The sequence below is a fragment of the Anabas testudineus genome, chromosome 11 (assembly GCF_900324465.2).
Source record: "Anabas testudineus chromosome 11, fAnaTes1.2, whole genome shotgun sequence".
Lineage (NCBI taxonomy): Eukaryota > Metazoa > Chordata > Actinopteri > Anabantiformes > Anabantidae > Anabas > Anabas testudineus.
Genome location: NC_046620.1, coordinates 13734467 through 13761847, shown reverse-complemented (window position 1 = coordinate 13761847; position 27381 = coordinate 13734467). Strand labels below are relative to the sequence as shown.

At 42.7% G+C, this 27381-nt stretch overlaps 2 protein-coding genes across 6 annotated transcripts; both read left to right on the top strand.

Annotated features, from left to right (window-relative positions):
- The first annotated feature begins 6465 nt into the window (after window positions 1-6465).
- npy (neuropeptide Y) lies at window positions 6466-8316 on the top strand. The gene is made up of 4 exons (XM_026347748.1): window positions 6466-6531; window positions 6782-6969; window positions 7831-7920; window positions 8003-8316. The coding sequence occupies exons 2-4, from the start codon at window positions 6782-6784 to the stop codon at window positions 8022-8024; spliced, it is 300 nt and encodes a 99-aa protein (XP_026203533.1). The 5' UTR covers window positions 6466-6531; the 3' UTR covers window positions 8025-8316.
- Window positions 8317-8980: 664 nt separating this feature from the next.
- On the top strand, window positions 8981-27230 carry mpp6b (membrane protein, palmitoylated 6b (MAGUK p55 subfamily member 6)). 5 transcript variants are annotated; one of them, XM_026347690.1, is made up of 14 exons: window positions 8981-9049; window positions 15089-15151; window positions 17468-17719; window positions 20597-20715; window positions 21320-21472; window positions 22745-22897; window positions 23092-23319; window positions 24135-24266; window positions 24357-24453; window positions 24741-24809; window positions 24909-25070; window positions 25182-25384; window positions 25471-25599; window positions 25680-27230. In XM_026347690.1, the coding sequence occupies exons 3-14, from the start codon at window positions 17593-17595 to the stop codon at window positions 25854-25856; spliced, it is 1749 nt and encodes a 582-aa protein (XP_026203475.1). In that variant the 5' UTR covers window positions 8981-9049; window positions 15089-15151; window positions 17468-17592; the 3' UTR covers window positions 25857-27230. The 5 variants fall into 5 exon arrangements, with proteins under 5 accessions (XP_026203475.1, XP_026203476.1, XP_026203473.1 ...); XM_026347691.1 differs by lacking the exon at window positions 8981-9049 and adding an exon at window positions 9679-9772 and having other exon boundaries at window positions 20597-20697; XM_026347688.1 differs by lacking the exon at window positions 8981-9049 and adding an exon at window positions 9679-9772.
- Window positions 27231-27381: the final 151 nt, after the last annotated feature.

The following is a 27381-nucleotide window of genomic DNA, read 5'->3' as shown; positions in this document are numbered from 1 at the left end:
TAACTGGAGACAAAGAACACGCTCCCCTAATTTCCCCACAGAGAGCAAAAGAGGTTACAAAAACTCAGAGAGAGATGACAGACTGACAGGCAAACTGTCAGGACACAGATACACAGGACACTGTGTGGCCATTTGTATTTATCAATTTGTCAATTTGGGCACCAACGTTGGACACCCTGTACACTGCCTTCCCACCATCAAACGGAAGACTCATTCGACTAGCCTGCAAAAAAAGTGGCAAACAGGAGCCTAGTGTTTCCATCTGGAATTAGTGGAGACTAACAACAGAGATCAAATGAATTTGATATTGTACTAATGTACCATAGATATGAACACCAAATAATGACACCAATCATTTGTAAATTTATGTGCCAGCACATAAAAAAACAACAACTATATTTCCAATTTGTAGCAACTCATATTTTTTTACTATTTCATGCCACTCTCTTTCCTCCAAGTATCTCTTTCTGATAATCAGAACAATCAGCCTGTTTTCTTCTTATGATCGAACTTACTCGAACAAAATGCAGCTTGTTCTGCTTCTAGAAAGAACAAAAAACCCATCACAACCCCCTAAAACTGAAGCACAATCCCATGTATGACTTTGACACGTTGGATGTGTGTGGATTTGCCTCTCCTTTGTGGTTGTAACTATGGGTAATTGACAGTGCAGCGACTTCAGAGATCCCCTCCTGTGTCGAACACACACTCGGGGAGGAGGATGAAGAGCGAGTCGTGAGAAATGGATTTTGCTTTTTCACAAAGCAATGCGATAACAAACAGGCAGAGATGTTGTGTGGATGGGGGTTAGCTGGGTTAAATCAACACTAGTGTTTGACTAATAAAGGTATGTTTAAACACATGCAGCCATACACACATTAATCAAGCGAATGTGAACATAAACACATTCATGGCATACACAGTATTTTTGACAGAAAGCAAGTAGTGTTGCATCAAGTTTGAAAGCTCCCATAGTATAAAAGAACCACTGGATGTGTGTCAAAGTGATCATTTACCCCAAACACACTATGCAACAACTGCACATACATTAGCAGCTGCAGCTCCCTGTATTGTTTTAACTCTTTATTGATTTTCTTCACAGACTATAATACACCAAACACATAAACATAACAAGAACAGCAGGGCAGTTTGGTGCATCACCTAGAACTAGTCATGAAAGCACCCATTTATCCCGCAGTGCCCCCAGTCTTTAATTAATATGAAGGAGACTTCATTAAAATTGCCTTTTGTGTGATTCATTTGAGCCAATAGGTGTTCAAAGCAGGCAGTTTCTGTCATACGTCTTATCCACGCAGTGATTTCTGGGATTTGTTTTGTATTTTTTCCAATTTCTCGAACCAACTCTTAGCTCCCTGCATTGTTTCAATGCTAAACGTAGCCTGGTTCCCATTTCCAGTGTTCATGCAAAGCTGAGCTAATCAGCTGCTGGCTGAGAGATAGGACGATTACGCTGATCTTCCCGTTTAATTCTCTGCAATAACAGTGATCATTTTAAATTAGCCTAGGTTATTTGTCAAGCCAAAATAAAAAATATAATACATCTGGGCTGAGTCATTAGGCATTAGAGTTAGGTTAACCGGTTTCTCTAAATTTCCCATAAGTGTGAAAGTGACTATTTGTCTGTGTCTATACGTCAGCCCTGTGATAGACTGGTGACCTGTCCAGGATGTACCCCGCCTCTCGCCCAGTGACAGCTGGGATTAGTTCCACCACCCCTGCGACCCCTAACAGGAAAAGCAGTTAGAATAACGGATGAACGGTACAGCTGCGGTTAAACATTACAAGCATGTCAAAATCACTACTTACAACTTGAACCACCATCGACGGCGATGTTGTGATTATTAAAATGTACAGTTTTTAAGTGAGTGTACTCTTTGTGAGTAACTCGTCATGCACACAGACATTCGGCATTATGCGCCAAACCACCAGCTACTTGAATAACAACATTAAATCTGGAAAATGACTTTAATTAGTAGAATACATATTTGAACCCCGCTTAATGACTGATTGACAGTCATGTGGAAAAATGTGTTCCCTCATGAATGCAGCACACTTCTGAGAATTGATGCATTCAGGCACTTTCTAATGCACTAGCTGGACTGCTTAAATCATGCATTTTCTCTCCATTATCAAGCTCCTCATCCATGATGCCTGCATTTAGGATCATAATAAGTTGGTAATATTTAACCATGGTTGTCACATTTAAAAGTGTATTCAGCAGACGTATTAAAAATGCTAAAATGCCACAGTGATGTGATTTGGGCATCATGACGTCCTCTTTCATTTGTTTGTCTTTAAATACATGAATCTCTCCATAAACATGAAATCCTGTTAAGGGATTGAGGATTTTATTTAGGGTTTTCTTTAATATATTTTTATTAGGGTTTACTATTTAAAATCAGCATTGACATATTTTGACATTGAATCCATCAAAACGTTTAAAAATTGTCACAATCCAGCTTCAATTTGATTGTAATTATCTTCATAACACATCATTGTGAGAGTTATGACCCTAATCTAGTTTATTTGTATTAGTTTGTTTTAGTTTATCTTTGGCCCCTATTGTCATTCTAGCCGTTTTGCTAAATATCTATAAGGGCTTAACAAACATGAACAGCATTACAGTGACACATCCAGCATTAATAAACTAAAGCTTAGTGCCCTTTGACGGGGTTACAAGTTGCAGCAGGTTTTTAATATCAAACCCCAGTTCGCTGACCTCCACACCTGAGCCAAATCAACCAGTCACAGCTTGGTGGCTTGACCTTGTGTTCATCTATCAATCAAAAGATCTTACATGATGCTTCTCCTGATGTGACGTTTGTGCTGCCTTCACCCCGGGAGTGTTGCAGACGTGGCAGAGACACTTTTTACCGACACACACACACGTACTTGCACAGATTCCAGACGACAGCAGAGAACATCGAGTGAAGAAGGAAAAACAGGTAAATTAAAACACTGCGACTAGATAGGGTGACTCCTAATGCAGTGGGGGTTTAATTAGAGTGATAGAAGAACAAATGAGAAAATCACAAAGGACATTAATTTCTTCTTATTTCCTCATTGAGCAATTGTCAGCATTGTACTTACTCTGAACTGAAAGTAGGGGAAAGCAAGTGTTCTCCATGATGGTATATGGCCGAGTAATTCCTCGCTTAGGCTGTCAATTAATATAAAAGACAAAACAAAGAAGGACAAATTAATCCCTAATCCTTGAAGTGTTGATAGCTAACAGCTCCCAAAATTGAAAAGTAGAAATGATCTTGGTGGTAGACCAGCTCTGTAAAAACTATACATTATTGTTAATGTATGGATTCAAATGACACTTCATCTGTATTAAAATCTCAAACACAGTGGCTTAATTTTCTGTTTCATTTGATACCAGCGCAACACAGAGCAACACAGAAATTCTGGTTTTGTTCACATCTCCCGCATTAACATCAAAACCTGGCTCAAGTCACCTTCAGTTTAAAGCTGCAGCCCACGTAGCCAAACAAGGCTGCGGATGCTCTAAGTAATAGTAGTGCTTGCTTACCAGAAGTAACAGATTGTCACCATAGCACAATAGTGTATTCCAAAGCAGCAATTTAGATGTCAGAGTTGTGTGTAAAAATGGTGTAATAGCAGAGAAAGCACCAATGTATGAGATTTAACTTTTTTTTTTTTTTTTTTTTGTCTTCGCAGTCCTTTTGCAGGCAACTGCCTCATAGAGAAAATACAGGCAGCCTGCTTGTCAGTGTTTCCTTTTACAGTTGTACACACTGTAAATTTGAAAAGTGTTATTCACAGTGGCGGAAAATTACAGGCCTTTTCATCTTAACAAATCTCGGGAAAGAACTTATTGTCCAACTCAGGAGGCTGATGAGAGGAGGAGAAAACAAATTTGCATTTAAACAGCTTTGTCTCCAAAGGACTTGCTCTGCACAGAAACGGTTTTTGATAAAGGCAACCAAGCTTTTACCAAGAGGTGCTAAATTTAGAATGTAACTTTACTTGTGGGTATTCTGATTAGTGTAATTAATGTAAACAACTTGCACTGTATTGGAGATGATTGGCAGCTTTCATTCTGGAGACCCTGACACTTGTGGTGCTGGTGACGATGAATGAGCATACTTCTCTTGAACTCCATTTCCCAGGCCATGTGACCACTTGTATCTGTTTGGGCTTGAATAATGATACTCTCTTCTTCCTTTTGTGCTATACAAATCCAACAGATATCCAGCAGATTATCACCTAAATCCAACCTGCTTAATTATAGAATATCTTATAAATATTTAATAAACAGAGTACTGCCTCCGACTTTTAAGTGGACAAAGCCACTCGATCTACAGTGATAGCTTCACTGACATAGAAGCTGCAAACCTGCAAGGCATACATATATTAGAGAAAATATTTTCTTCATAGTTCACTCAAGTTCTTAAGCTTCTCTTTCTGATTGTTTAGAAGCTGCCTGCATCCCTGCAGACATGGATCTGTCTCTAAGTGTCTTAATCCACTGTATGATGAACACATCTGGTTTGGGAATAATACTCTGTTGCTCTGTCGGTTCATGAGATTAAATTGAATATTATTGTCACTTAGCTGTAACCCCTTTTATGTCAGTGTCGCATTCATTTTGCCCAAAGCACTTAGAAAAGGGTGAATTGTGACCATGAGGAAATAAAGTATAGATCATCTGCAGCAGCATTACGGTGACACTCAACTGTTACTGTGGTGCCACAAAATATATTTCCCAACCATTAACAACTGCAACTATCTGTGCTGTTGACACAAGATATGATAGATGTTTGGTCCAGACTGCCATATCTTAACAACTGTTAAATAGACTACCATAAAATATGTACAGACATGCATGTTGTCCGGAGGACGAATCCCACTGACTCTTTGTGTAATACGTTGTATTTAGGATATAATCATTCTATCTCAGCATCTGTGGGATGGTTTTTGCACCATCACACAGATGATACATCTGTCCTTAATGATGGTGTTTATAGTCACCTTAAGCAAACACTAACTGACCTCTCAACTTGGTCTCCATGCTTTATATATATCTGCTGCTTTCACACATCAGCTCCTTACAGAGGTGCGAGCTGTGGTCTTAAGAAAAAGGTGTTATCTATTGAAGTGAGTCAGTAAGTGTGCATGTATCCCCTGAAGAGGACCAGAAGTTCTAATTCCTGCCAATCATCATCATGATTCGGTCATGACTTTGCACTCCATGTGCCTCTCGCTTGTGTCTCCTTCCTCATCTCACTTTTAGCATCCTGTGCTATACAAAAAGCCCTTAGCACATCCTCTGCGCGACTTAAAAAGCAGCACAGCTAAAGAATGCTCATTTTGATAGATTATATGCCTGCGAGCTGGTATACAAAAGGATTATGAATGGGAGGTAAATGAAGCACTTGGTGATACAGTTTCATCTGAAGTGCTATTTGGGTTTTCTTATTAAGTGGGTATCTTGGAGATTGGGCTCTTCTTTGGCTGACGTGTCTCGATATTCACATTTAGGCCTTTTGTTCACATTGAGCGTACCAGTCTCTCTTTCCATCTCATGGAATGAACTGCAAACCGAAATTACTGGACTGATTGAGTCGAACAGCATGTCAGAGAAGCGGCAGTGAACGTGTGTCTGTTTGGGGTCTTTTGATTCCAGATCACCCGAGGCGCCGTTCATGGGAGTCTCTATTGGTAAGAAGGCCGCATGGAGAATATTCATTTGAAGCTCTCCCACAGTGTTGCATCACCGCCATTCTTCTGGGACTTCAGATGAGCTTATTGATTTCATTATGTGAAAATAATCACTACTTGATTTGAAAATAATTTATCACCTTCTTCCTCATAGAGAAGCCTAAGACACACCAAAACACCACACTCAGCATGTATGTGTGTCAAACACACACTGTCTGACAGCCTGTGCTTGAATGCAACAGTTATTATGAGGGTGTGCATGTGGCAGGCTGTGTGAGGTGCCTGTTTATATACTACACACCTGCAGAGACATACAATGTTTGTTACAATAGCAGGATTGAGTGATTCAGTTATATTTGCAAATGCAAATTAGATTTGAGACTCTCGGTGGAGATTTTGCTTTAAACCTATCCCATATTCTATAATGCAATTACTGCAATATCCCTGTATTGTTTCTAAAGGAACATGGGATGTCTTATTTGGTTAATGTCATAAAATTTCACTGTAGCAGTTAGATTGGCCACTATCTGAAAACAAAAAAAAAGCGACTCCATCCCTAATTCCTCATTGTCAACAAGGCTTATTCATTCACTCTATTTTTAGTTTGTATCTTTATACTAAATTAATGAAAATAGCTTTTTAAAACGCGCTAATAACTGCATCAGCAGTGACGTTCACATGAAGAAAGGGATACTTGACGCGTTTTGCTGCAGCGCGCCTGGCGCGCACAGATATAAAAACCCGGCGCGCACCGAGCGTTTGGAACAGCAGAAGAGACGCCACAAGACTGCGCGCAGATCTCCCTCTGACCATCTGGGAAATGTAAGTACCTCGACATTTGATTGAGGAAAAAAAAAGCACTTACTTGAAATGATAAAGTTGTTAAAAGTTTCTCTGCTCGACTTTTGATGTTAAAACTGCTGCAAAAGCCTCAGTTATTAGAGCTCAATCACCACTGACGATGATTTATTAGTTTCACCTACAGTGACTGTTTTCCTAAAGTAATGATTTCAAAGTTTAACAGTGATGCAGTATAAAAATCTCCTCTAACCGATTAACTTCGCTCTGCCAGATGCATCCTAACTTGGTGAGCTGGCTGGGGACTCTGGGGTTCCTTCTGTGGGCGCTGCTCTGCCTGGGCGCACTGACAGAGGGCTACCCGGTGAAACCGGAGAACCCCGGGGAGGACGCCCCGGCGGAGGAACTGGCCAAGTACTACTCAGCACTGAGACACTACATCAACCTCATCACAAGGCAGAGGTAGGCGGACTAATTATACCTGTGTAGGAACAGAATACAACAGCATGGAATGAACACGCACTTAAAAAGCTCATTAGCAGAGATGGAGCCAGTTTGATTTAAGGTTTAATTTGACATCAAGGACTAATTTGCAAGGATTTTCCTTCTCAAATGACTAAATTTATTGGCTATTAATTCTCTTCTATTCCACTGTACTTTATTTTTTTTCTGTTTCAATACATGCTTGTAAAGTCAGTAGTGATTTAGCACAGTCTTCAGAATAAGTCATTTTCTCCTATATCCATTGAAAATCATTATTTTCTATAATCACTATTTACTATAAGTTCTTTGGAACTGTGCTTGTTGGAGTCAGTCTGACTCTTGCAGGTCATTCCCCTTCACTTGTTACAGAGCAAGGAACACCTGCAGCCCATTTACCAAACCTGTGGAGAAACGACTGCCACGGTCAGCACGCCGTGTCTAATCACCCACAGTGTTCAGCTTTCTTCTGAATGTCAGGGTTTTGGATGCCACCGCAGGCGTGTAGCCACCCAGGGGGACAAACGCGCCAGCACAGCTTATCATCTGAGGGACAGAAAAGGAAATATGACCACCTGCGATGTGAACGCCTGTCTACGCATGCTGAGTTTCAGTCTGACTGTGTTCGGTTTTCGCTGAGCTTCCAATCAGACATGTGACATAGGACATGCAGAGTCAGAGAGAACAGAACCAGTTGATTTCAGCACAGGTCTTCCTTTTTTCTTCCCTGACGGGTCTTCATTTAACAACATGAAGGCGGACGATGGTGCTAAGCCCTTTAAATGTCTCTGCAGCTTGAAAAAGTTCTCATCATGCCTTATTCTGTCTCTTTGTGTGTCTCAGGTATGGGAAGAGGTCCAGTCCTGAGATTCTGGACACACTCATCTCAGAGCTGTTGCTGAAGGAAAGCGCAGACACCCTTCCACAGTCAAGGTAAGGCGTGAGTGCGACTGTGAGAGAACAACTTGTCTGTATCTCGCCCAGGAAGCTGACCTTGACTTTTGCTTCTCACCAGATATGACCCATCATTGTGGTGATGATGTCATCCGTTTTGGCTCCACCTCACTTGCCGCCCCACTGCTGCTGACATGCTGACCTCTACACATCTGTCACTTCTTACCCTCCTATGCCAAATGACCACCCTGCCTCTGCCCCGTTTACCTCTCTGAGCCGCCACATGTATTCAACCCCTCTCCCTTATCCATCCTGGCTGCAGTCAAATCTGCTTAGAGTATGTGCCATAAAACTGTAAATAGTTTATTCAGAGTTATCATCTGTGAAACATTAAAGTGGGGGAGGGGCACGTTGATTGTATTGTATAATTGTGAATTAAAGATTTGTTGTTTGAAAAAAAGCACATTTATCAGCATTTATTTGATAAGACTAATGCATCACAGCTGAATCAGATTTACAGAAGTCACTAAACCCTGGGAAAGTCATTTCGGTTTCCAAAAGTATACTCAGCAGGATTCAAGAGTGGAATAACATATATTCTCCATTAGAAATGATTCAAGATGGGCCAGACACAGCTCAGATTAGAGGCAATTTACTTTTAAAATGCTCTTTCCTCATACCTCTGCGCACATCTTAAAAACAGCTTACCTGCTGGCCTCCCCTCATAATGAGATCAAGTTTGGACTTGCTGCTCCACACCTGACCTCCCCAAACTGAAACCCACGATTGCATCCGCTGATGCAGCTCTATTAGACTGGATAATAGGGGGTAGATGCACTGAAGGCACATTTAAATTGGGTCTAACAGGCACGAATGGGTCCAGACATCGTCGGAAAACATCATTCAAATGGAAGCTGCCAACCGGGTGGCTAATGGCGCTCTCTTGTGGTCATAAGGATGAGTAGTAGCTACTCAGGAACGAAATGAAGGGAGACAAGGCTCCACCAGGAGCATTATTGCTATTATACGAGTGGTTAGCCTGCCGCAACCTGATATCAAATCAGCCCTCAGAGCACAAATAAAGCGCGTAAGAGGCGGCGCAGACGCACAGTCTGCAATGGAAATGAGATACCCTGAAGTAATGCAGAAAGCGTTCAGATGGGACCCGGTGAGTGCTTAGTATTCATATGATGGTTCAACATTTTAAGACTACTCAGCAAGGTGTCAGAAAAGAGCAGCACCTGGTCATTGGCGATACAGCACCAGGAACTGCAGACTCTGAATTGCTCTCGGGCGCCTTTCTCCCGGCTGACGGTCCGGACTCTCTGCAGGGACCAGATAAAAGCAGATGAACTGTGGGAGCAGAACTGTGGGACATACAGCTCCTCTCAAAAGTCATTAGCCAAACTGACATGGCAAAGGAAGCTGCTGCTACATAGTTTTACAGTGTGATTGGACCAGTGCGGTAGTGGTGACCTCCATGTTCACCACTCAGTTTGTTTCTCTCTTGTTATTATCATATCATCTTTTGTTAATAAGCACTTTTACAATTGTAGCCTTTTATGAAATAGTTTATGCTATGTGGGATATTCTTTGTGGTAGTCTGAATTATTTTTACTTACTTTACTAATATTATTATGTATTTATGTGAATGGGAGAGTATTGCAGTGGAAATACTATGCCACAATGGATTCACTGGAAAGGGTTGGACCTCGGCTGCTATTGGCTAGAGGCCTATGACATCAGAGGAGGGGGCGGGGCGTATCGGTTTGATTGGCAGCTTGTTCTCTGGTAGTCTGCAGCGGGACCAGGACGGACAGCTCTGGGGGGGTCTGAATGTCCAACCGGGACGGTCGGTGGACTACCGCGAACTCACACGCACCGTTTGCAGGTAAGTCACGGCTCGTGGGCGCATTTGAGACGGGGAGATTTTGAATTCATTCATCCGCTCGCAATCATAGGAGAGATAAAGCCACTTTACCGTGTTTGAGGTGCAGTAGAGTTTGACAGAAGGGGATGTCGCCCCCGATGGGAGCCGCTCTGCAGCGAGAACAGCCTTTATTCACAGACATATCGGTTGGTTTTTTTCGGGCGCCTATGGCGGAGTCAGACGCGTACTTTCCCTTTTCCTGAATATCAGGAGGAAGGAATACAGCGGATGGCTTGGACTCGTAAGTGTGTGCACGCCACAATGGCTCGGATGGGTAACAAAAAATGGCCGCACGTGTGGCAAGATCGGTGTGAACGTACAGCTGGTCCGGTCAGCCAGAACGGCGCAAGCGTTTGGCACGGATCTGGCGCACGGTTCAAGCGCACGCTATGTTGCGCACACGGATGTGGCCCCCCGGCGTAGATACCAGTCCATGTGATGAAAACCCTGCAGGTTGTATTGCTGACAGAATGAGCAGGCTGGAACGTGCCACAGTCCCGAAATGACAAGACTGCACCTACTACCAGCAAAGGGTGGTGGGTGTGAGACAAGACATTATAAAATCCAGTCATTCACAGTCCCATCTGCGCCATGCAGGTAGAACACGTTCTCTTTTGTTGTCTAGAAAACTTTCACAATCAAACAGCAGCACAGCTTTATTTGCGTTGTGCTGATGCTCAGTAAAAAAAAAAAAAAAAAAAAAAAAGCCGAGGAGGGGACTGGTTGCTTGGCACGAACTGGTCGACCGGAGGCGCAGCCAGACGGTCCTATTGATTTTTATTTTTTGTCCTCCACTCAGATGTATGAGCGCAACATCTACTAATAATGCACTAACGCGATGTCAAAACCAATTTATGTGAGTACTTAATCGAAATATGAAACCACTTACATAATATAACAGGCTACAGCTCCCAGTGAGTCCTGGGACTTCCTTTCTTAGAGGAGCACAGGGTCACTTGGCAAGGTTTATAAGCTGTTTAGTCTCGCGGCACGTGATGGGGGAAGACCATGCACACATACGCAACATCCTTGGGGATCCTTCCTGGGAGGGGGCTGTTTTGGCCACCAGACCACTGAGGGGGATAGTATGGAGCATCAGAAGTACAGTTTTCGTCTTTCTCTGTTTGAGTTTTGTAACAATCCCTAATCAGATTCCCTGAATCTAATATGAGGAACAAAAGGAGGAAGGGAAAGAGACCAAGACAGTTTAGTGCATTACAGTAATTCTGCAGTCTCTGGGCAGTGGGGACATCCAGTGAGTCTTTCGAGTCAGGATCCAGGATGGCCTTTATTGTTCTGCTGAAGTAGGTTGAAGAAGCCACAGTCAAGCTCTTCAGCACTCATATGCTAATTTCTTCCCGGCTGTGGAGGGAGGGAGGGTGGGTGGGGACACAAAATTCAACTCAAACACACTAACACTGTCGAGAACATATGAGCGTTGTCAGTGAGTCATAAAGAGACAAAATCCAGCACTCAGAGAAGCTTCTACTTTTCCATTATTAATACACTGCTATGGCAGGAAAAAAACAAGGAAGGGCAGAGCAAGAGAGAGAGATAGTGAAAGACACACACAGACTGGAGTGACTCAAACCTCCCTTATGAGCAACACATATATCAGAGCACTGTTATCTACACACCTACTATCGGCCATCCCTCCAGGCCAAGGCTGGGGTCACTACTGTAAACACATAACTGATCCCGTAAAAATATTGGTCATAAGCCAAGTGCATCTCCGTAAAGGGAAAAAAAAACAGTTAAATGGCAAACCTTTAAAGATAGGAGCATGAATTAGATTCAGCTGTGTGTTAGTGACAGTACTATACGACCAGGCATGTGAAGACCAATGTCTTTGGAAGTGGTGTCTATAGCCTTTAATGCTGATTCACCCAGATTTCATCCAGCACTGACGCCTTAAAGGGGCACACCACTGCAGATAAACAATAAAATGATCTATGAGCCTACAGCGGTTCGGGTTTAACATAGAAATCACAGGAAAACAAGTGTTGATAGTGGGAAAGATGACAGAACCACCGTGTGTAAGAGACATGCAGTGTATTTTCTCATTTGAGTTTCATTTCCTTACTGGTCTTTTCCTCTTTGTCTCCCACTCACACAGCATTTTTTACCATCCAACCTCACGTAACATCAGTTTTGACGTGTTTAAACTTTGCAGTCATGTTAAGTGCTGTTGCATCACTCCCCCCCCACCTCCCCCATCTCCTCCCGCTCTACTAATGATCAGAAACGGGAGGCTGGGAAGAGAGCTGGGCTGAAAAGAAGCAGACACTGGCCGCTTGGCGAGTTAAATTATGTCATTAGGCGCCTGTTATTAAGATCGCAGTGCATTCGGTGCCAAAAGGGTTTGGATGAGTTGCGGATGGGCAGGTAATTATAGCATCCCATGCTGTGCGGCAAAGCACAGACATCCCGCCAGCTGGAACATCACAGACAGGGAGAATGAGGTCAATTTAGGTGATGCGGTGGAAAAGTGCACAAATGCAACAGATGATGTGTTTGTGTTAAATGCTGGTAATTTAGACCGCAGTGTCAGGTGAAGAGTCCTGGTAAACATGAGTCAGCAGAAAGGTGGCTGGGGCAGCAGTCTCTTTAATGACAGCTGAAATTACAGATTGATAACCTGTTTAAAAATACAGTTACATTAAATGTTTTGCAGTTATTGATCTGCTGCGATGACTATCTTTATGGTAGCAGTGTAATCCTCTTATTAAAGGCTGTGGTAACGCATGGAGTGACCTACATACAATTTGTCTGGAGACAGAGGGTGATGGCTGAGAGACCAGAGAGGGTTCATTACGCACATACGTACAAGTACAAACTGCTTCTTTGAATATCTTGCTCCCTCTAGCACTATCACCATTCTTGTGCCATACAAGTTTGATTGCTACCCCCGGAGTCAGTTGATGAAGTGGCATCTGGATGTCCAGGCAGGACAGAGCTCACTGGTCTCTTTTGTGATTCTCAAGTCACCGAGAGGAACTGAGAGCGACGGCTGCTCTCGGAGCAGTGCACAGGAGCACCGAGAGTAAGTGCGTGTCAGCAGGGAAAGAATATGTAGACAGAAATTGAATGGCTCCTTCAAGATGGATATCTTATAAGCCTGTCTCCATTTATTTGTGTTTCTTTGTGGGGAGGGATGTAGCGCTGTACTCCATCCAGAGACTGCAAACTCACAAAATGTGCTCACTGAGAGACGGAATCAGAAGCTTTCCTACTAGCGTGACTTCAACTGGAGGAATTAAAACCACACAGCCTGCTGATGTTTGTCTGTGCTTTTAATAGCGTGCATATGTACACACACACACACACACACACACATTTACATGTGTGAGAGAGCAATGTTTTGTACAAAAACAAACCCTCTGATCCATCTCACCCCCCCCCCCCCACCCCACCCAATAATCCCCTCACATGAACTGTCCATCATCTGCTTGCTTGGCAACGACTGTTTTGTTAGTTTTTTACTGAGCATCCAATTCTGAGCCGGGATTTCAAGTGACCACTTCCTGTGACTTTTTTCCTCTGTGAGGGAAGAGGAGTGGACAGTGGTTGTGGCTACAGGACATCAGGGAAATCCTGATGCAAATAGGTACGTTCACAACCTCTCCACATCTAGTCCACCTGAAGCTAATTCTTGGAAAGCAGTCACAGACACTCACTCACGAATATATGTTCATTTAAGTGCAACCATCACCTGAGGAATTACAATTAGAAACAGATTGTCTGATTGTTTGCATTCAGACGACCTCTCATATCACTCTTTTCTCTGTCTCTCCTCATCTCTTTCCTCTCATCCTCTCAAAACCTGATAGCCGTTTCCCAGAGCTCCATCTAATCTTGGTGGATTCTTCTCTCTTTCGCTTCTTCTTTATGACTCTTAATGTGCCTTTTATCTATTCCTTACTCTCTTGCTACAAATCCTTTCCTTGAGTCCTTTGAAATTCTCCCACTCACTCGCTCTGTCCCCACTTACACCTTTCTCTAAAATCAGGTTGTGACCTTTCCTTTTTTTTCCTGATCAGTTTTTGCTTCTCCTTCCTCAGGAGACAGCTTCAGCTCCATGCTGTGAATTAGTTGGTGGGGAATCGCCCCAGTGACTTCGCCTCTATTAACATTCTTTTAGGGGATATATTTCACTTCTAATAAGCGTGTCAAGCATGATTGTAATCTCTGTTGCATAATGTGTGGACCCCTCACCCTCGCATTTCATCTCTCTTCATCTCATACAATAAAGGACCAATTAGTTTAAGCTTGATGGGCAAAAATCCAAGTAAAGCATAAAGCGATATCACAAACCAGAGATGAATGTTACGGTTCTTGACTGTGCCTGATGGTATGACCCAGACTGAGGAGTCTAATGTCAAAGGTCAAGTGGACATTGTGGTCACTAACAGTTACTAGAAGAAATAAATACTAACAGGACATTTAGCTCAAGTTGCTTTGATTGAACAGTGTTTCCAAACTTCACACCTTTTCTACCATTGGAGAAATAGAGGAAAAGCGAGGGACGCTGACTGAAATGAAGCGAATATGAGTAATAGCATATTGTTCTCTGGGTCTCTGTAGGCACCCATTATTTGTAATTGCACAATTTTGTTGTTTTCTGCTGGCTTGCATTTTCTAATGGCCTCGATGACAATGGCTATTCAGAGCAGTATGAATGGGCCAAACGTTGTGGTTTTATCAGACACAGCGTTCTAAACATCCATTTTATAGTGGGGCGGGGATGTCGCAGGAGTCCCTTCTCTCCACATTCAGTCATTTAGAATGAAAAACCTAATCAAATACCTAATTAATCAAAAAGAAAGATGTAAATGGTGAGCAGATATAAGTAAAGCTCAACATGATAAACATCAAGTTGCTGTCAGTTTGCAAGTACAAGTGAGAGGTGATTCTTTCAGGGAACGTATGGATAGTGCTTTAGCATTACTTTCAGAGAACAGTGGTCATTTACAAGGTTGGTGGCACTACGCCAGCTGATGATGCATCCTTGAATAGCCGAGGACAATGAATTGTCCCGGATGACTCTGCATTGCTCTGAATGAACAGTCTCAGTCTGCAGACGCAGCTCCCTATCTTGCAAGAGGCAGATATGAGATAAATAGATGAAACAGATAATCCATAGAGAAACAGGAGTCTGAATGCTGTGAGGAATGATGAATGCTAGTGTGCAGGAATGCAAGTACAGTTAAATATTCATGGTTTATAAGGCTAAACTTCACAAATGTTCACTCTCCCCCTCTCTCTCTCTGTCTCCAGGTCTTCACAGTTGACTGATGAGCAGCCAGTAGAACTGGGGTTGGGCTACACCGACTGGCACAGGTAAACACAATCTCATCCCCCCCCAGACCCATCTCTTCCTCACTGCAGACACACTGGAGACATTCAGGAAACTGTGTTTCAGCACATCTACATTTGTCAGTTCCCTACCAGTCTTTGAAGCGTGGATGTGCTGATCCCTGCTTTAAAAAATAAATTTTTTTTTACTGAAGTAGTGAAGCAGCTGGGTTCCTAAGTCTGATTTTATGTACATGTGGAATATAAAGCTGATACAGCATTCTCTGTAGCAAAGTTTCGAGGTTTTTATATAACAAGAACTGGTATTTACAGTGCATATCTATCTATCTATCTATCTATCTATCTATATATATATATATATATATATATATTCCATAGGGGGATGTATAATCTGATGCATAATATTGAATGTTGACTTTGTTGATTCTCCGTGAACTGATAAATGTTCAAGTCCTATTCATACCTGCTTCTTATAAAAAATACCAATGTGTACACTCAGGGCTTGGTCATTAGTAATTTTCCTTAAATCTGTGTTGACTTCCCATGATGGCTTTATGTTCCAAGTGCTTTGTTCTCTCCTCACACAGCTGTTCTGCCTCAGTCAAACCCTCTATGTGAAATCAACCCTCATCTTCCTACTTTCTAAAGATGTTAATTAGGTAGATGTTTTTAAAGGAAAGACTTGTGTGAGTTCTCCATACCCCGGTCGAAGACACTGCTGTGTTAACCTTGTAGAGATTCCTGTGCGTTGAATATAATGAGGGAGTGAATAAGAGATTCTGTAATCCCATGCTTTTGTGGCCAGATTAAAATCCCACATCCCGAGTTGGGGGAGGGGTTGACTGGTTGAGGATGGAGCAAGAGGCGGATTAAAGTCAACAGATCTTCTCCATTTACAGCTGTATCACTGTGGTAAAGGGGAGGAGCTTGTTTTTAGATTACTCTAAACTATGGGATGTATTGGTTGCCACTTTTGCTTTTTTTCCCAGGATTCTGACATCTTTGATATTGAAATTTTGGAACAAAATGGCAGGATAACTAAACCATTTCTGCTTGGCTGTGGCTGATAACACTCTTGTTGGCAGTGGTTTATTGTTTTTTTTTTTTTTGCCACAGTAGCTAGCAGCTCCAGAGATGACAGTGTGTGTTCATCAGTGAGGCAGCCAATCACTTTAGTTAATACTGAAATATCTCAACAAGCCATGAACTGATAGCCATGAAATTCTGTAGTCATTCACTGTCCTCAGAGGATAAACCCTGAATACACAGCAAAATGGATTGGCGCACACATTTAAACAGGCATTCATGTTCTTCAATAAATTAATTATTAACTATTAACTTGCATTTTATTCTGTGTGTATTGATTATTAATCTCCAAACGAAAAGAGCATCTGGGGAAAAGGAAATCAAGTTCCATCTGAAGCATTTTGCTTAAACGTGGGACTATTAAGGCTCAGGCACAGAGAAGCTCAAATTGCTGCTCCAAAAATGTGCATAATCCTGTCAGCACCTCAACTCTACTGAGTTAGCAAGAAGTAAGGTTGAAGGGGCCACATTAATTTAAGGAGAGATGGAGATGAAAGAAGAAACGAGAGAGGAAAAGCTCCCATTAGGCTGACACGTTACCGCTGAGGGAATACGTATGAGCCCAGTCTGCACACACTTTCTGATCATTGTTGCAGCGGGGTGTCCAAACCCTGTGTGAACAAGAAGAGGGGAAGAAAAGAATGAGAATGCATGGTCAACCACCCCCAACCCCCACCTTTAGTAACACTTACGTAAGGTTACTTACATAATGACAAGTTTGACTAGCATGTGTGTGTGTGTGTGTGTGTGTGTGTGTGTGACCCTGTCTACACAAGAGGAGCAATTCGATTTTAGTTGGGGTCAGGGCAACAAGAGTAGGGGTACTTGAGGAAGGTCTCAACAGCAGGAGAGGATTGTGGGATTATGTGTGTATGTCATCAACGGCGAAGGGGGGGGAGGTTTGGGTACGGAGGGAAGGTATTAAAGCCAGAGTGGAGGGAGGAACCTGACAAGCACTGAACGCATGTCCACATCTGTGTACGCCATCCAGCTCGGCACCTCTCTCTGCCTCTGCATGCCTGGTCTTTCTGAGCTCATCTTCACACCAGCCTCTCTCCATCGAATTTAAATTCCCTCCCTCATATTCCCTCCTCCTCTCCGCTCCTCTTTCCCTCCTTGTTTCTTAATAACTCCTGATCTTAATCCCACACTTGCCGTTCTCTTTGTGCCTCATTGTTTCTCTCATTCTCTGTCCTCAATCCCCCCGTCTCTCTCTGTCTCCTCCTCTATCTCTCTGTTTTTGTGGGAGTTTAGAGGGTCAGCAGTGCCAGACAAGAGGATTCGAGGACAGAAGACATAGTTTCAGAACTGCTAGTGATTTACTAGTGGTTAGCCTTAGCATACTTGTGGCAGCAGAGAGGAAGAAGGAGGGCTTGGCGATGGTCACGGCTATGGAGGATGCCTGTCCCAATGGGGTAAGGGAGGAGGAGGTGACGCCCCCGGGACAGCCTAGCGTGGAGGAGCCCCCGGCTGCGCGTTCCACCCAGGGAGCAGATACGTCTGGAGGTGAGGAAAGGAGGAGAAGGCTCGTTGTTGTGCATTTAGATTTAGACAGAATTTGAGATGAACTTATTCATAAAAGGCTTTTTAGAATAGATCAGATTGGCACAAAGTAAATTAAATGCATTTAGCATCTAAGCAGAAGTAAGAAGCAAACAACCAGTATTTTACAGATTTAAGTATAAAGTCCAGGTATGAGTAGATGAGAAGGCGATATTACTCGTCAGGTAACGAGGGACTGCCAGATTTGTCTGATAGCATTATATGTAGAACCAAAACAGAGTATCATTATATATAATTTATACATGTGTTTCTCATTGGTTTAGCCTCCCTACAGTCTTTCAGCATACTATCTGACAACTGCAGATCTACCTCCTGGGGCACCTTAGTTGGGAAGCACTGCTTTAGAGGAGCTTTAGCTGTGAAAGTTTTCCCTGCAGGTGGTTCAGTTTATAACCTGCAGTACTGAAAAACCCAACGGAATATACTGTAACCACAGAAAGTATTCACTTTTTGCTCACTTTCTGAGTTCACATTGCAAAGATTCGAAAATTGTGTTTTGACACTGCCGTCATGGGTTGTTGAGTGTGAATTAATGAGCATTTAAAAAAAAGTAGGAGCAGTTTTATCCATGTTTAAGTACAAACATAGTAAAGTGTGCACAAACTGAAAGTAGTTTGAATACTTTATGAAGAGACTTTAACTTGTTTATGGGTGATGATCCTTCTAGCACCACTCAGAGGTGCTCCTCTGGTCTAGAATTTGAGAGCTAAATAATAATACCACATATAATACATGCTCTTGGGATTTGTCTTACATTCCTGAAGAAACAGAGTTAGGAATTGGTAAGCCGAGAATTGGCATTGGCATTCACAGCACACTGTGCTGGTAGGTGTAAATGGAAAGCGGTGGTTAGATTGGGCAAGAGACTGCAGACAGACCAGTGCCACAGAGAGAGAGAGGAATCAGAGCCAGGTAAGAGGAGGATCATTTATTATGTAGATAAATGAAGCTGAGAAACACTCTACACGACACCATCCAGTGCTGTAATCTGTTAGTTTTTACAACTTCTTCACGCAAGACTTAGTGAGAAGTTGGTAGGTGGCTGGATCTTCATGCCACATTTTGACTTTACGTAGGAGGATTTCGTTTATCTCCAGTCTCTCACTAGATAGTAAGGCATCTCATGGTTTGCCACGTGGCAGGGGGTGGAGGATGAGCTGGGATGAGTAAACATTCCTCTGGTTGAGTATGCAATGACATAGTGAACTGACCAAGTGGTTAAAGGTCAGCAGAGAATTTGGATACGGTGGGATGCAGCTGTGTGCATTTATGTTGCTGTGTTTTTCAGATTCTGCTTGACTATGTTAAGTTGTGTTACCACAGAATAACTCCCCCTGCATGTTCTTTTGCACAAGTAGGATAGCATTGCACATTTAGACTTACTCAAACTTCTGTTCTGTTGAAATATGAACATGTCATGTACTGGAAAACACCATATTGTCAACATTTCAGGGAGTTGTACCCTGACTAATTGTAAGTGTGAGTAAGTGACTGCACTGCAATCAAGTTCCTGCTTTAACACTTGTTTATGGTTGAGGTAATGCCTCTGTGTCTGCTCTGAAATAAATTTTCCTACACACTATGTATTATATTTCTGAATGGAGTTTCAGATTGTGTTTCTGGGTTGTCATGTAGAAAATATATTGCAGTGTGGGTTAATAGTCTGCAGTCTCCCCTATTTGCTCTTCGTTAGTAGAACCGTAAATATTTCATGAGGTTTGTTTTTGCATTCAACCTGCTGTTGATGCTGTGTCTGCGCTCAAGTTAGCTCACAGCTAGATCTTCATTATTAATTTTCCTTCTTCAATCATACAAATTTGTGACTTTTGTATGTGTGAGGAATGAATAATAACTAACAATTAATTATTAAAACATTCTACATTTTAATTCTTTTAAAAGCACAGATACGAAGTGTCAGCCTACACAGCACAACAGTAGTATGTCACGATTTCCAGGAAGCTATGTGCCACTTTTTTTATAAATAAAAGATTCAGGTATTCAAGCATGACTTGACGTAATGACATAGAAGATAACTCATAGTTAAAGAGTAATAATGGGCTTTGAGAGCAAATTACAGAGAAATGATAGAGTGAACTGACCGTAAACGAGAGCTGACTGGACATGTTTACTGCCCACACATGTGTATATTGACTAAGACAGACACACACACAGACGTTCCCAGGGTTTTAAGTGTCTTAAACAGGCTTACATGGGCTTTGAGACCCTGGCTGACACCTACAGTCCACACCTGTCCCTCTCTCTGTTTGACTCACTCTAATTTGATGGCGTGCTTTGTTCCAACTAAATACAAGGATCTTTTGTGCTTCAGCGTATTTTTATACATAATCTCTCGGTGCTCATGGGAGTGTGCAAATGAGCTTTTGTCAGATCATAAACTGTTGCTCATTCTGGACAGACCCCACTCTATGTCCAGATGGAGCTATAATTCGATTTTTTGGGGCGATCAGCTGTGTGACTTGTGTTTACAACTCTGTGTGTAGAAAGTGAATGGACTTCAATAGTGGCAGGTCAAGGTCTCAGGTTTAATTTTCATTCATAGAAGGAACTTTCACGGCCATTATCTAATATTTATGAAATACCTTGTCACAGAGTTTGGAGCACTTCGGCCTACTTTTGCAGTGATTGTATAACATGAAAATTAGAGGCTGGACCTGACATTCTTAATCCCTGCAGCCACCGTAGTATCTTTAACACTGCTGTGTGATGTGTTTATACTTTGTATGACTTTCATGCCAGGCTAACTGTTCTTATCTCTCTCTCTTTCTGTCTCTGTCTCTGACTCTCCCTCCATCCATCCAGCCATGCAGCAGGTATTGGATAATCTGGGTGAGTTGCCCACCTCCACGGGTGCCAAAGACATCGATCTGCTCTTCCTGCGCGGCATCATGGAAAGTCCCATTGTACGCTCCCTGGCTAAGGTAGCACACACACATGCTGTAGAGCAGCAGTGAGCAGATTGACCGCTAGCCAACTCTGAGCCCACCGGCACCCATCCCCTGCTCAAAGCAGTGCTGTGACTCACTGTACAAAACCGCTTTAACTAAGAGACCACTCAGTGCATTTGACTGATCCTGATCCAAAATCATCCAGCTTCGCTCTAGTTTTGTTACTGACAGCGCATGATTTGTGCACACCTCTGCTCACATGCTCTAACCCACTGCTGTTTGAAATCTAGCGTGCAGTGAGTTCAGTTAGAGGACAGCTGTAGTTCCTGTTAGACAGGCTGCTGTCATGTTGCACCATTCAGCTGCTCCCCATAGGGCTGGAACTTGTAGAGAGTGTTGAGATGACGGATGACTAAACATAAACAAATCCTGCTTTGACTTTTTAACAGTGTAACATGAGGCAGACAGCAGCTTACTTATAGATCAATATAATCCCACAGTAAATCAGCTCTGAACTGCACTGTGCTGCATTCAGAATCCCATGTAATGTCAGCAATCCATACAACACCGCAAAAATTAGCCCCATTCATTAGACTTGTAAGAAAGTGCCCCTCCCTGAGCTTCTGTCTCCGTCCAGGCTCACGAGCAGCTGGAGGAAGTGAAGCTGGAGGCGGTGCAGGATAACAATATGGAGCTGGTGACAGAGATCCTGGGCGACATCAACAACCTCAAGGTTAAGGACGACAGCGCGGCTGAACTGTCCAGGATCCTGCAGGAGCCACACTTCCAGGTGAGAAGATAAACTGAAGGTCACACACACACTTGATGCTTGTTAAAGATTGTTGTAAACAATTTTTTCAAATTCTTTGCATTTAGCACATCAGACTAACAATCTGAACAAATATATAATAAACTTTTCAAATCACGTGTTTTTTCTAGGCAACATAAAGCAACAACTAGATCTTGTTTAATATATTTCTGTATGCAATGTGTCAGTCCATAGTTCGAATGTTTTGATTGTAGCTACAGTAGCTGACATATTGGATCCCATCCTGGTGCATCAGTAGAACACTAACCTCTATCCCTGGACCTACCAGGGGATTAATGGGGGCAAAACCAATAGGAGTTAGAATTCTGAACCAATCAGATGTCTTTGTGCTGTAAGCTGCAGGATAAGACCATGTTGACCTACTGAGAGTTGGAGAGGCTGCTAGGAGGGAGGGCAACGCCTGCTGGGGAGAAATGAGAGAGGGAAAGAGAGAAACATATTACATCACATGTCCAATCCATGAGTTTACAGACTTGATTTTCTACTTATGGTATATGTTTGTCTGAGGGTACAGTGTTTTAGTAGATGTTTAGTACCAGTAGCATCTAAAACAACAGGTTCTAATGACTGTTTATAGAGAGGTACTGAACAAACCAAGTGTTAATTGATTAGATTTGGATGATAATCCATATTTGGGACAGGAGCCATTAGACAATTAGTTTTTTTTTTTTACTACTTCCAAGTTTAATGTATAAAACAACTTATGTTCACATTTGCGTTTTATTTATTTTTGGAGAATCAAACCTGGAAGGCAAATGATAAACTGTTCCAGATGTTGCAGCATTGTGAAATAGACAATTACTCATTGTTGGTGGAGACTTGTGCTCTGTTGCCTGCCCTTGAGTTGACAGTTTGTATCAATAATAACCCACATCACCATTCTACCATCTGTCAACACATTTTACCTTGTGCAGACATCTTTATTTCAACGAAGTTGCAGGTGTTTGTTGGCAACATGCTGCGTATCTATTAGTCACAAGTGGCAAAAAACATTAACACAAGTCGATAGGAGTCATAAAGTCAAACTGACAACATTAGCTAATATAAATTCCTGACTGTAGCTGCAGCGTTCTAGCTGTATTGAATTAATCACAGAAGCTTTGTACTGCTTGTGTGTTCAGCTTTAAATATATAAGCTGAAGAATCTACTTTTCTCCTTTCAAACGTCAGATGGCATCTCTTTAAGCATCACCATCATTCACCCCCTCTCACCTTGTCCTCTCTTTCTCTCAGTCTCTTTTAGAGGCTCATGACATGGTGGCCTCCAAGTGCTACGAAGTCCCGCCCCCGGCTGAGACGCCCAATGATGCAGCAGTGAACAGCGCTCTGATGCAGGCTGATGCTGTGCGCATGATTGGTATTCGAAAAAAGGCCGGAGAGCCACTGGTGAGCAGAAAAGGACAGTCTGTGTATGTGTGTGTGTGTATGTGTGTGTGTGTGGTTATTGCTGGAGGGAAGGAGTTGAGTACATGAATAACCAAGTGAATCATTAGTAGATGTCAGAACAGTTGGATTGTGGGTGAAGGAGAGTGAAAGTCACCATGTAAAACCATCATGCTGCTCCCTACTCCTCCTTTCAGGGCGTCACATTTCGTGTGGAGAAGGACGACCTGGTCATTGCTAGAATCCTCCACGGTGGCATGATTGACAGGCAGGGCCTGCTCCATGTGGGCGACATCATAAAGGAAGTGAACGGGAAGGACGTGGGCAACAACCCCACCGAGCTGCAGGAGATGCTCAAGGACTGCAGTGGGGGAATCACGCTGAAAATACTCCCAAGCTACCGTGATGCTCCCGCACCCCCACAGGTATACACACACACACACACAGGAAGGTGAAATGAGTTGACAATGTAAACACAAGCACGCACACTTATGTAATGAATGGCAGATGTTGGGCAGTGGTACAGGGCTGGTGAGCTGTCCCGCGGCATGTCCCACAATCCCCTGCGCAGGAATGTGAACCCTGGGAGCCCTATTAATAACACTCCACATGCTATCTAGGTCGCACTAGCTGTTTCTGTCTCTTACACATGCTGCAAACACACACACACACACACACACACACGCTTCCTGTAATCTCATGCTCCCTCACATGGAAAGTACAGTAATTTATGATAGTTGGAGATATTTCCCTTCATGCAAACACCACATTTCTCTAAACAGCTATGAATACTGAGTAGAGCTATCATGAACTTTTAAGCTGTTTGTGGGGCTTAAATTCAATAAACAGCAGAAGAATTGAATGAGACATATTGCAAAATCGCATCCTGCTGTGTGGCTCGGGGCGCTCCGCACAATATACTTTACAGCTTGTTTTATTGCCTCTTCTGGCTGCATGTTTAATCTAGTACCAGAGCACTTACCCTTCCTGGCAAAACTCTCCACTGTTGGCACAGCATGAACAGCTGTGTTGGGTGCAGCGTGGGACATAATAGGTGTGAATGAACCGCTATAACAGTGTCGGTGTGTGAAACATCATGCTGTCCTCTGCCTCTTAGTTAGTGTGTATATTTTTATGCTCCGTCCACAAACTCCCCAATGAGATTTCTGATTTGTTTCGACTATGCCAAACGTCTCTTTGACCACGTAGGCGAAGACTCAGTGTACATGTGTTGTTACAGGTGTATGTGCGGCCATACTTTGACTACAATCCTGCCAACGATAACCTGATCCCCTGTCGCGAGGCGGGCATGGCCTTCAAAAAAGGCGACATCCTTCAGATTGTCAACAGAGAGGATCCCAACTGGTGGCAGGTAAAGATTTCCTTCATTTATTTCCTCTAGATGCCTGTGATGTACTGTTACAGGAATAATAAGACTTAACTGATCTGTAACCTGTACCAGGCATGCCATGTGGTCGGTGGAGCAACAGGACTGATACCCAGTCAGTTCTTAGAGGAGAAGAGAAAAGCCTTTGTCCCTCGAGATTTAGATGGATCAGGTGCGTCACCGTGTGCACATATTGCTTATGCTTTGAATAAAAGCCATGAATGGTACTTTTGTTATGCTGTAATCCAGTTTCTCTGTTAAGCAGTGCGGATGTTAAAAGATGAATTGGCCAAAAGTCTTGTCATTGACTTTGCTGCCAGACCTCTGTCACTTCTCTATTGGTTTTAACACTGATTTATGGCAGAGGTCTGGGCAGTGGTCCACGCCTGCCCCCTACTGGTCAAATACTGCAATAGCATAAAAAAAGTACAAACATAAATGTTGAGGTTTGTTTTACAGGGATTCTTTGTGGCACTATAGCTGGAAAAAAGAAGAAGAAGATGATGTACCTGACAGCCAAGAACGCAGGTCAGAAGACTCTTCATGCACAGCTCTTAGCTGACTTATTCATCTTGCTTTTTGTTGTTGTTGTTGCCTGACAGTCTAAATCTGCTTGTGTTTAAACAGAGTTTGACAGACATGAGCTGCAGATCTATGAGGAAGTGGCAAAAGTGCCACCGTTCCAGAGAAAGACGCTGGTTCTGATTGGTGCACAGGGCGTGGGCCGACGCAGCCTGAAGAACCGACTTATGGTTCTCCAACCCAGCCGCTTTGGCACCACTATACCCTGTAGGCATGCTTGGTTTCTATTTCTCTTTCAAAATGTTGTACTAACACATAGTTTTACAGTTTTACAGTTTTACATACACTGATCAACAATTTAACCAAACGTCTTCTTAGACACTTCACGGAGACCTCGTGATGAAGAGCTGGACGGCAACTCCTACCACTTCACTAGTAGGACGGAGATGGAGGTGGACGTTAAGGCTGGCCGGTTCCTGGAGCACGGCGAGTACGACGGTAACCTGTACGGCACTAAGATCGAGTCCATCCACGAGGTGGTGGCCACAGGACGCACTTGCATCCTAGATGTCAACCCACAGGTAAGAGAAGGCTTGAGGAAAGTGTTGAGGGAGCATTTGACATTTTTTGACTTGGCTGCCGTGTCATGTCATGTGTCTCTCTCCAGGCTTTGAAGGTACTCAAAACAGCGGAGTTCATGCCTTACGTGGTGTTCATCGCAGCGCCAGATTTTGATACACTCAAGGGCATGCACAAAGCTGTGGTGGACGCAGGCATCACAACTAAGCAGCTCACAGTAGGTTAACATTTATTTAGTTATTATTGCACCTATATGGCCTGGAGTGCACACTCCAACCAACTTTGGTGTGTTTGCAGGACGTGGACCTGAGGAAGACGGTGGACGAGAGCGCCCGCATCCAGAGGGCTTACAGCCACTACTTCGACCTGACTATCGTCAACGACAACCTGGACAAAGCCTTTGAGACGTTACAGGCCGCCGTGGACAAACTGTGCAGTGAAACCCAGTGGGTCCCGGTGAACTGGGTGTACTAAAGACCAGCAGCAATGTTCCCACTGTCCACCCTGAGTGGGTCATACTGATCCACCAGCATGTGCGAGTTTCCGACCACAAGGGCCAAAGAGGAGGAGAGGAGGGCACAGATGCAAAATAACATAATGAAAAAAAAAAAAAAATCTTACTGCTCTCTCTCCTCTTGGGCCAGCACGCCGTGCAACCGTTTTTTCTACTCAAAACTCAAAGGGAAAGAGTGCTTATTTATTTTATAACTTTTTATGACAAATCTTTCTATTTGACGTGCGATTCCACCGAGAATTAAACAACAAAATCTGGTCGTGTAATCAGGCCATATTTTTGCATTAATTTATTGTTGTAGTCGTTTGTTTCCTGTAGCCGCTTCCCCCCTTGATTTCAAGTGTTTTTGCCAGTCTTCCTTCGCGGACACCCAGGAGTTAGGATCGCCGCCCGTGCTCCCAAATGACAATAAGATCCAATGGATTAGACGATTTCTGAGCAGTGACTGTCCGAGAGCCCTGTGAGTGTCACACATCATTGCCATGTCTGAGCAGCCTGGTTAGCTGTTGGTTAATTTTCACCTCTGTACAATTAAATCCTTTGTTTTTATGTAGCTGGCCCTCACCTTTAAAATCAGTGTCCTAAAGAGGTTAAAACTCTTCTGCTATGTAAAATAAAAATAACTTTATAATGTGCTTTTTCAAGATCAAATCATGTCCGTTTGTTCATTTCCTGTAGTTTTGTTTTCTTTCACTAGTTTTTCATCGTTGTGATTTTTTTTTGTTTCGTCACACATGATTTTTTGCTTCGTTTTTAATGATCCTGTCGTGACACTGTCTGCCTGTTTGCAGTATGACCATTACACTGTCGCTGCACATCATCTTTAATGTCTACTAAAAGCCAATTTGTTGTTGTTGTTTTCTTTGTGAATGTGGCACAAACCCACACCGTCCTTTTGGTCCTTATCTTAAGTGTTGCTGTATGCCAAAGCCCCGATCATGCTCCAAATAACATTTCAAATTCACTGTTGTTGAATCTGATTGGCATTTTACCTACAGTATGTAATATGAATTTATTTTTGAACAGATTAACTTTGGATGGTAATTACATATAGTAAAGCCAAAGGGTAAAATGATACTATTTACGCTATGTGTCTCAGTGCTCTGTAAACCTTTGTGTGAACATTTCTTTCAAATTAATATAGTTTCTTTAATAAAAAAATGTAAACTTCAGCAAAAACACATTACAAACCCCAAGAATGGACCCTACAGTTTCAGTATGATGGGGTTTAATCAGTGCCACATTTGAGTGTTTTCACATCAACCTCATGTCTACAGATTTGTTTTTTTTTTTAAATCAGCAAAGTTATGATGAATAAGGTTTATTAAAATGTTACAAACCATTTGTAATTGGTGTATATTATTTATTTAAGTATAACAATGTAAGATTTTATTACTGGCAAATACTGACATAAGCCTGGATATTAAAACCTCTTGCCTAATTTTTTTGGTGCAGTCCAGAATGTGTTTAAAGCACAGAGATTCA

Excerpts from the sequence above, each read along its gene's own strand:
- npy (XM_026347748.1), top strand. The coding sequence starts at position 6,782 with ATGCATCCTAACTTGGTGAGCTGGCTGGGGACTCTGGGGTTCCTTCTG. Across the intron at positions 6,970-7,830 it reads AACCTCATCACAAGGCAGAG|GTATGGGAAGAGGTCCAGTC; the intron begins GTAGGCGGACTA and ends TGTGTGTCTCAG. Across the intron at positions 7,921-8,002 it reads GACACCCTTCCACAGTCAAG|ATATGACCCATCATTGTGGT; the intron begins GTAAGGCGTGAG and ends GCTTCTCACCAG.
- mpp6b (XM_026347690.1), top strand. The coding sequence starts at position 17,593 with ATGGTCACGGCTATGGAGGATGCCTGTCCCAATGGGGTAAGGGAGGAG. Across the intron at positions 24,454-24,740 it reads TCGAGATTTAGATGGATCAG|GGATTCTTTGTGGCACTATA; the intron begins GTGCGTCACCGT and ends TTTGTTTTACAG. Across the intron at positions 25,385-25,470 it reads TCCTAGATGTCAACCCACAG|GCTTTGAAGGTACTCAAAAC; the intron begins GTAAGAGAAGGC and ends GTCTCTCTCCAG.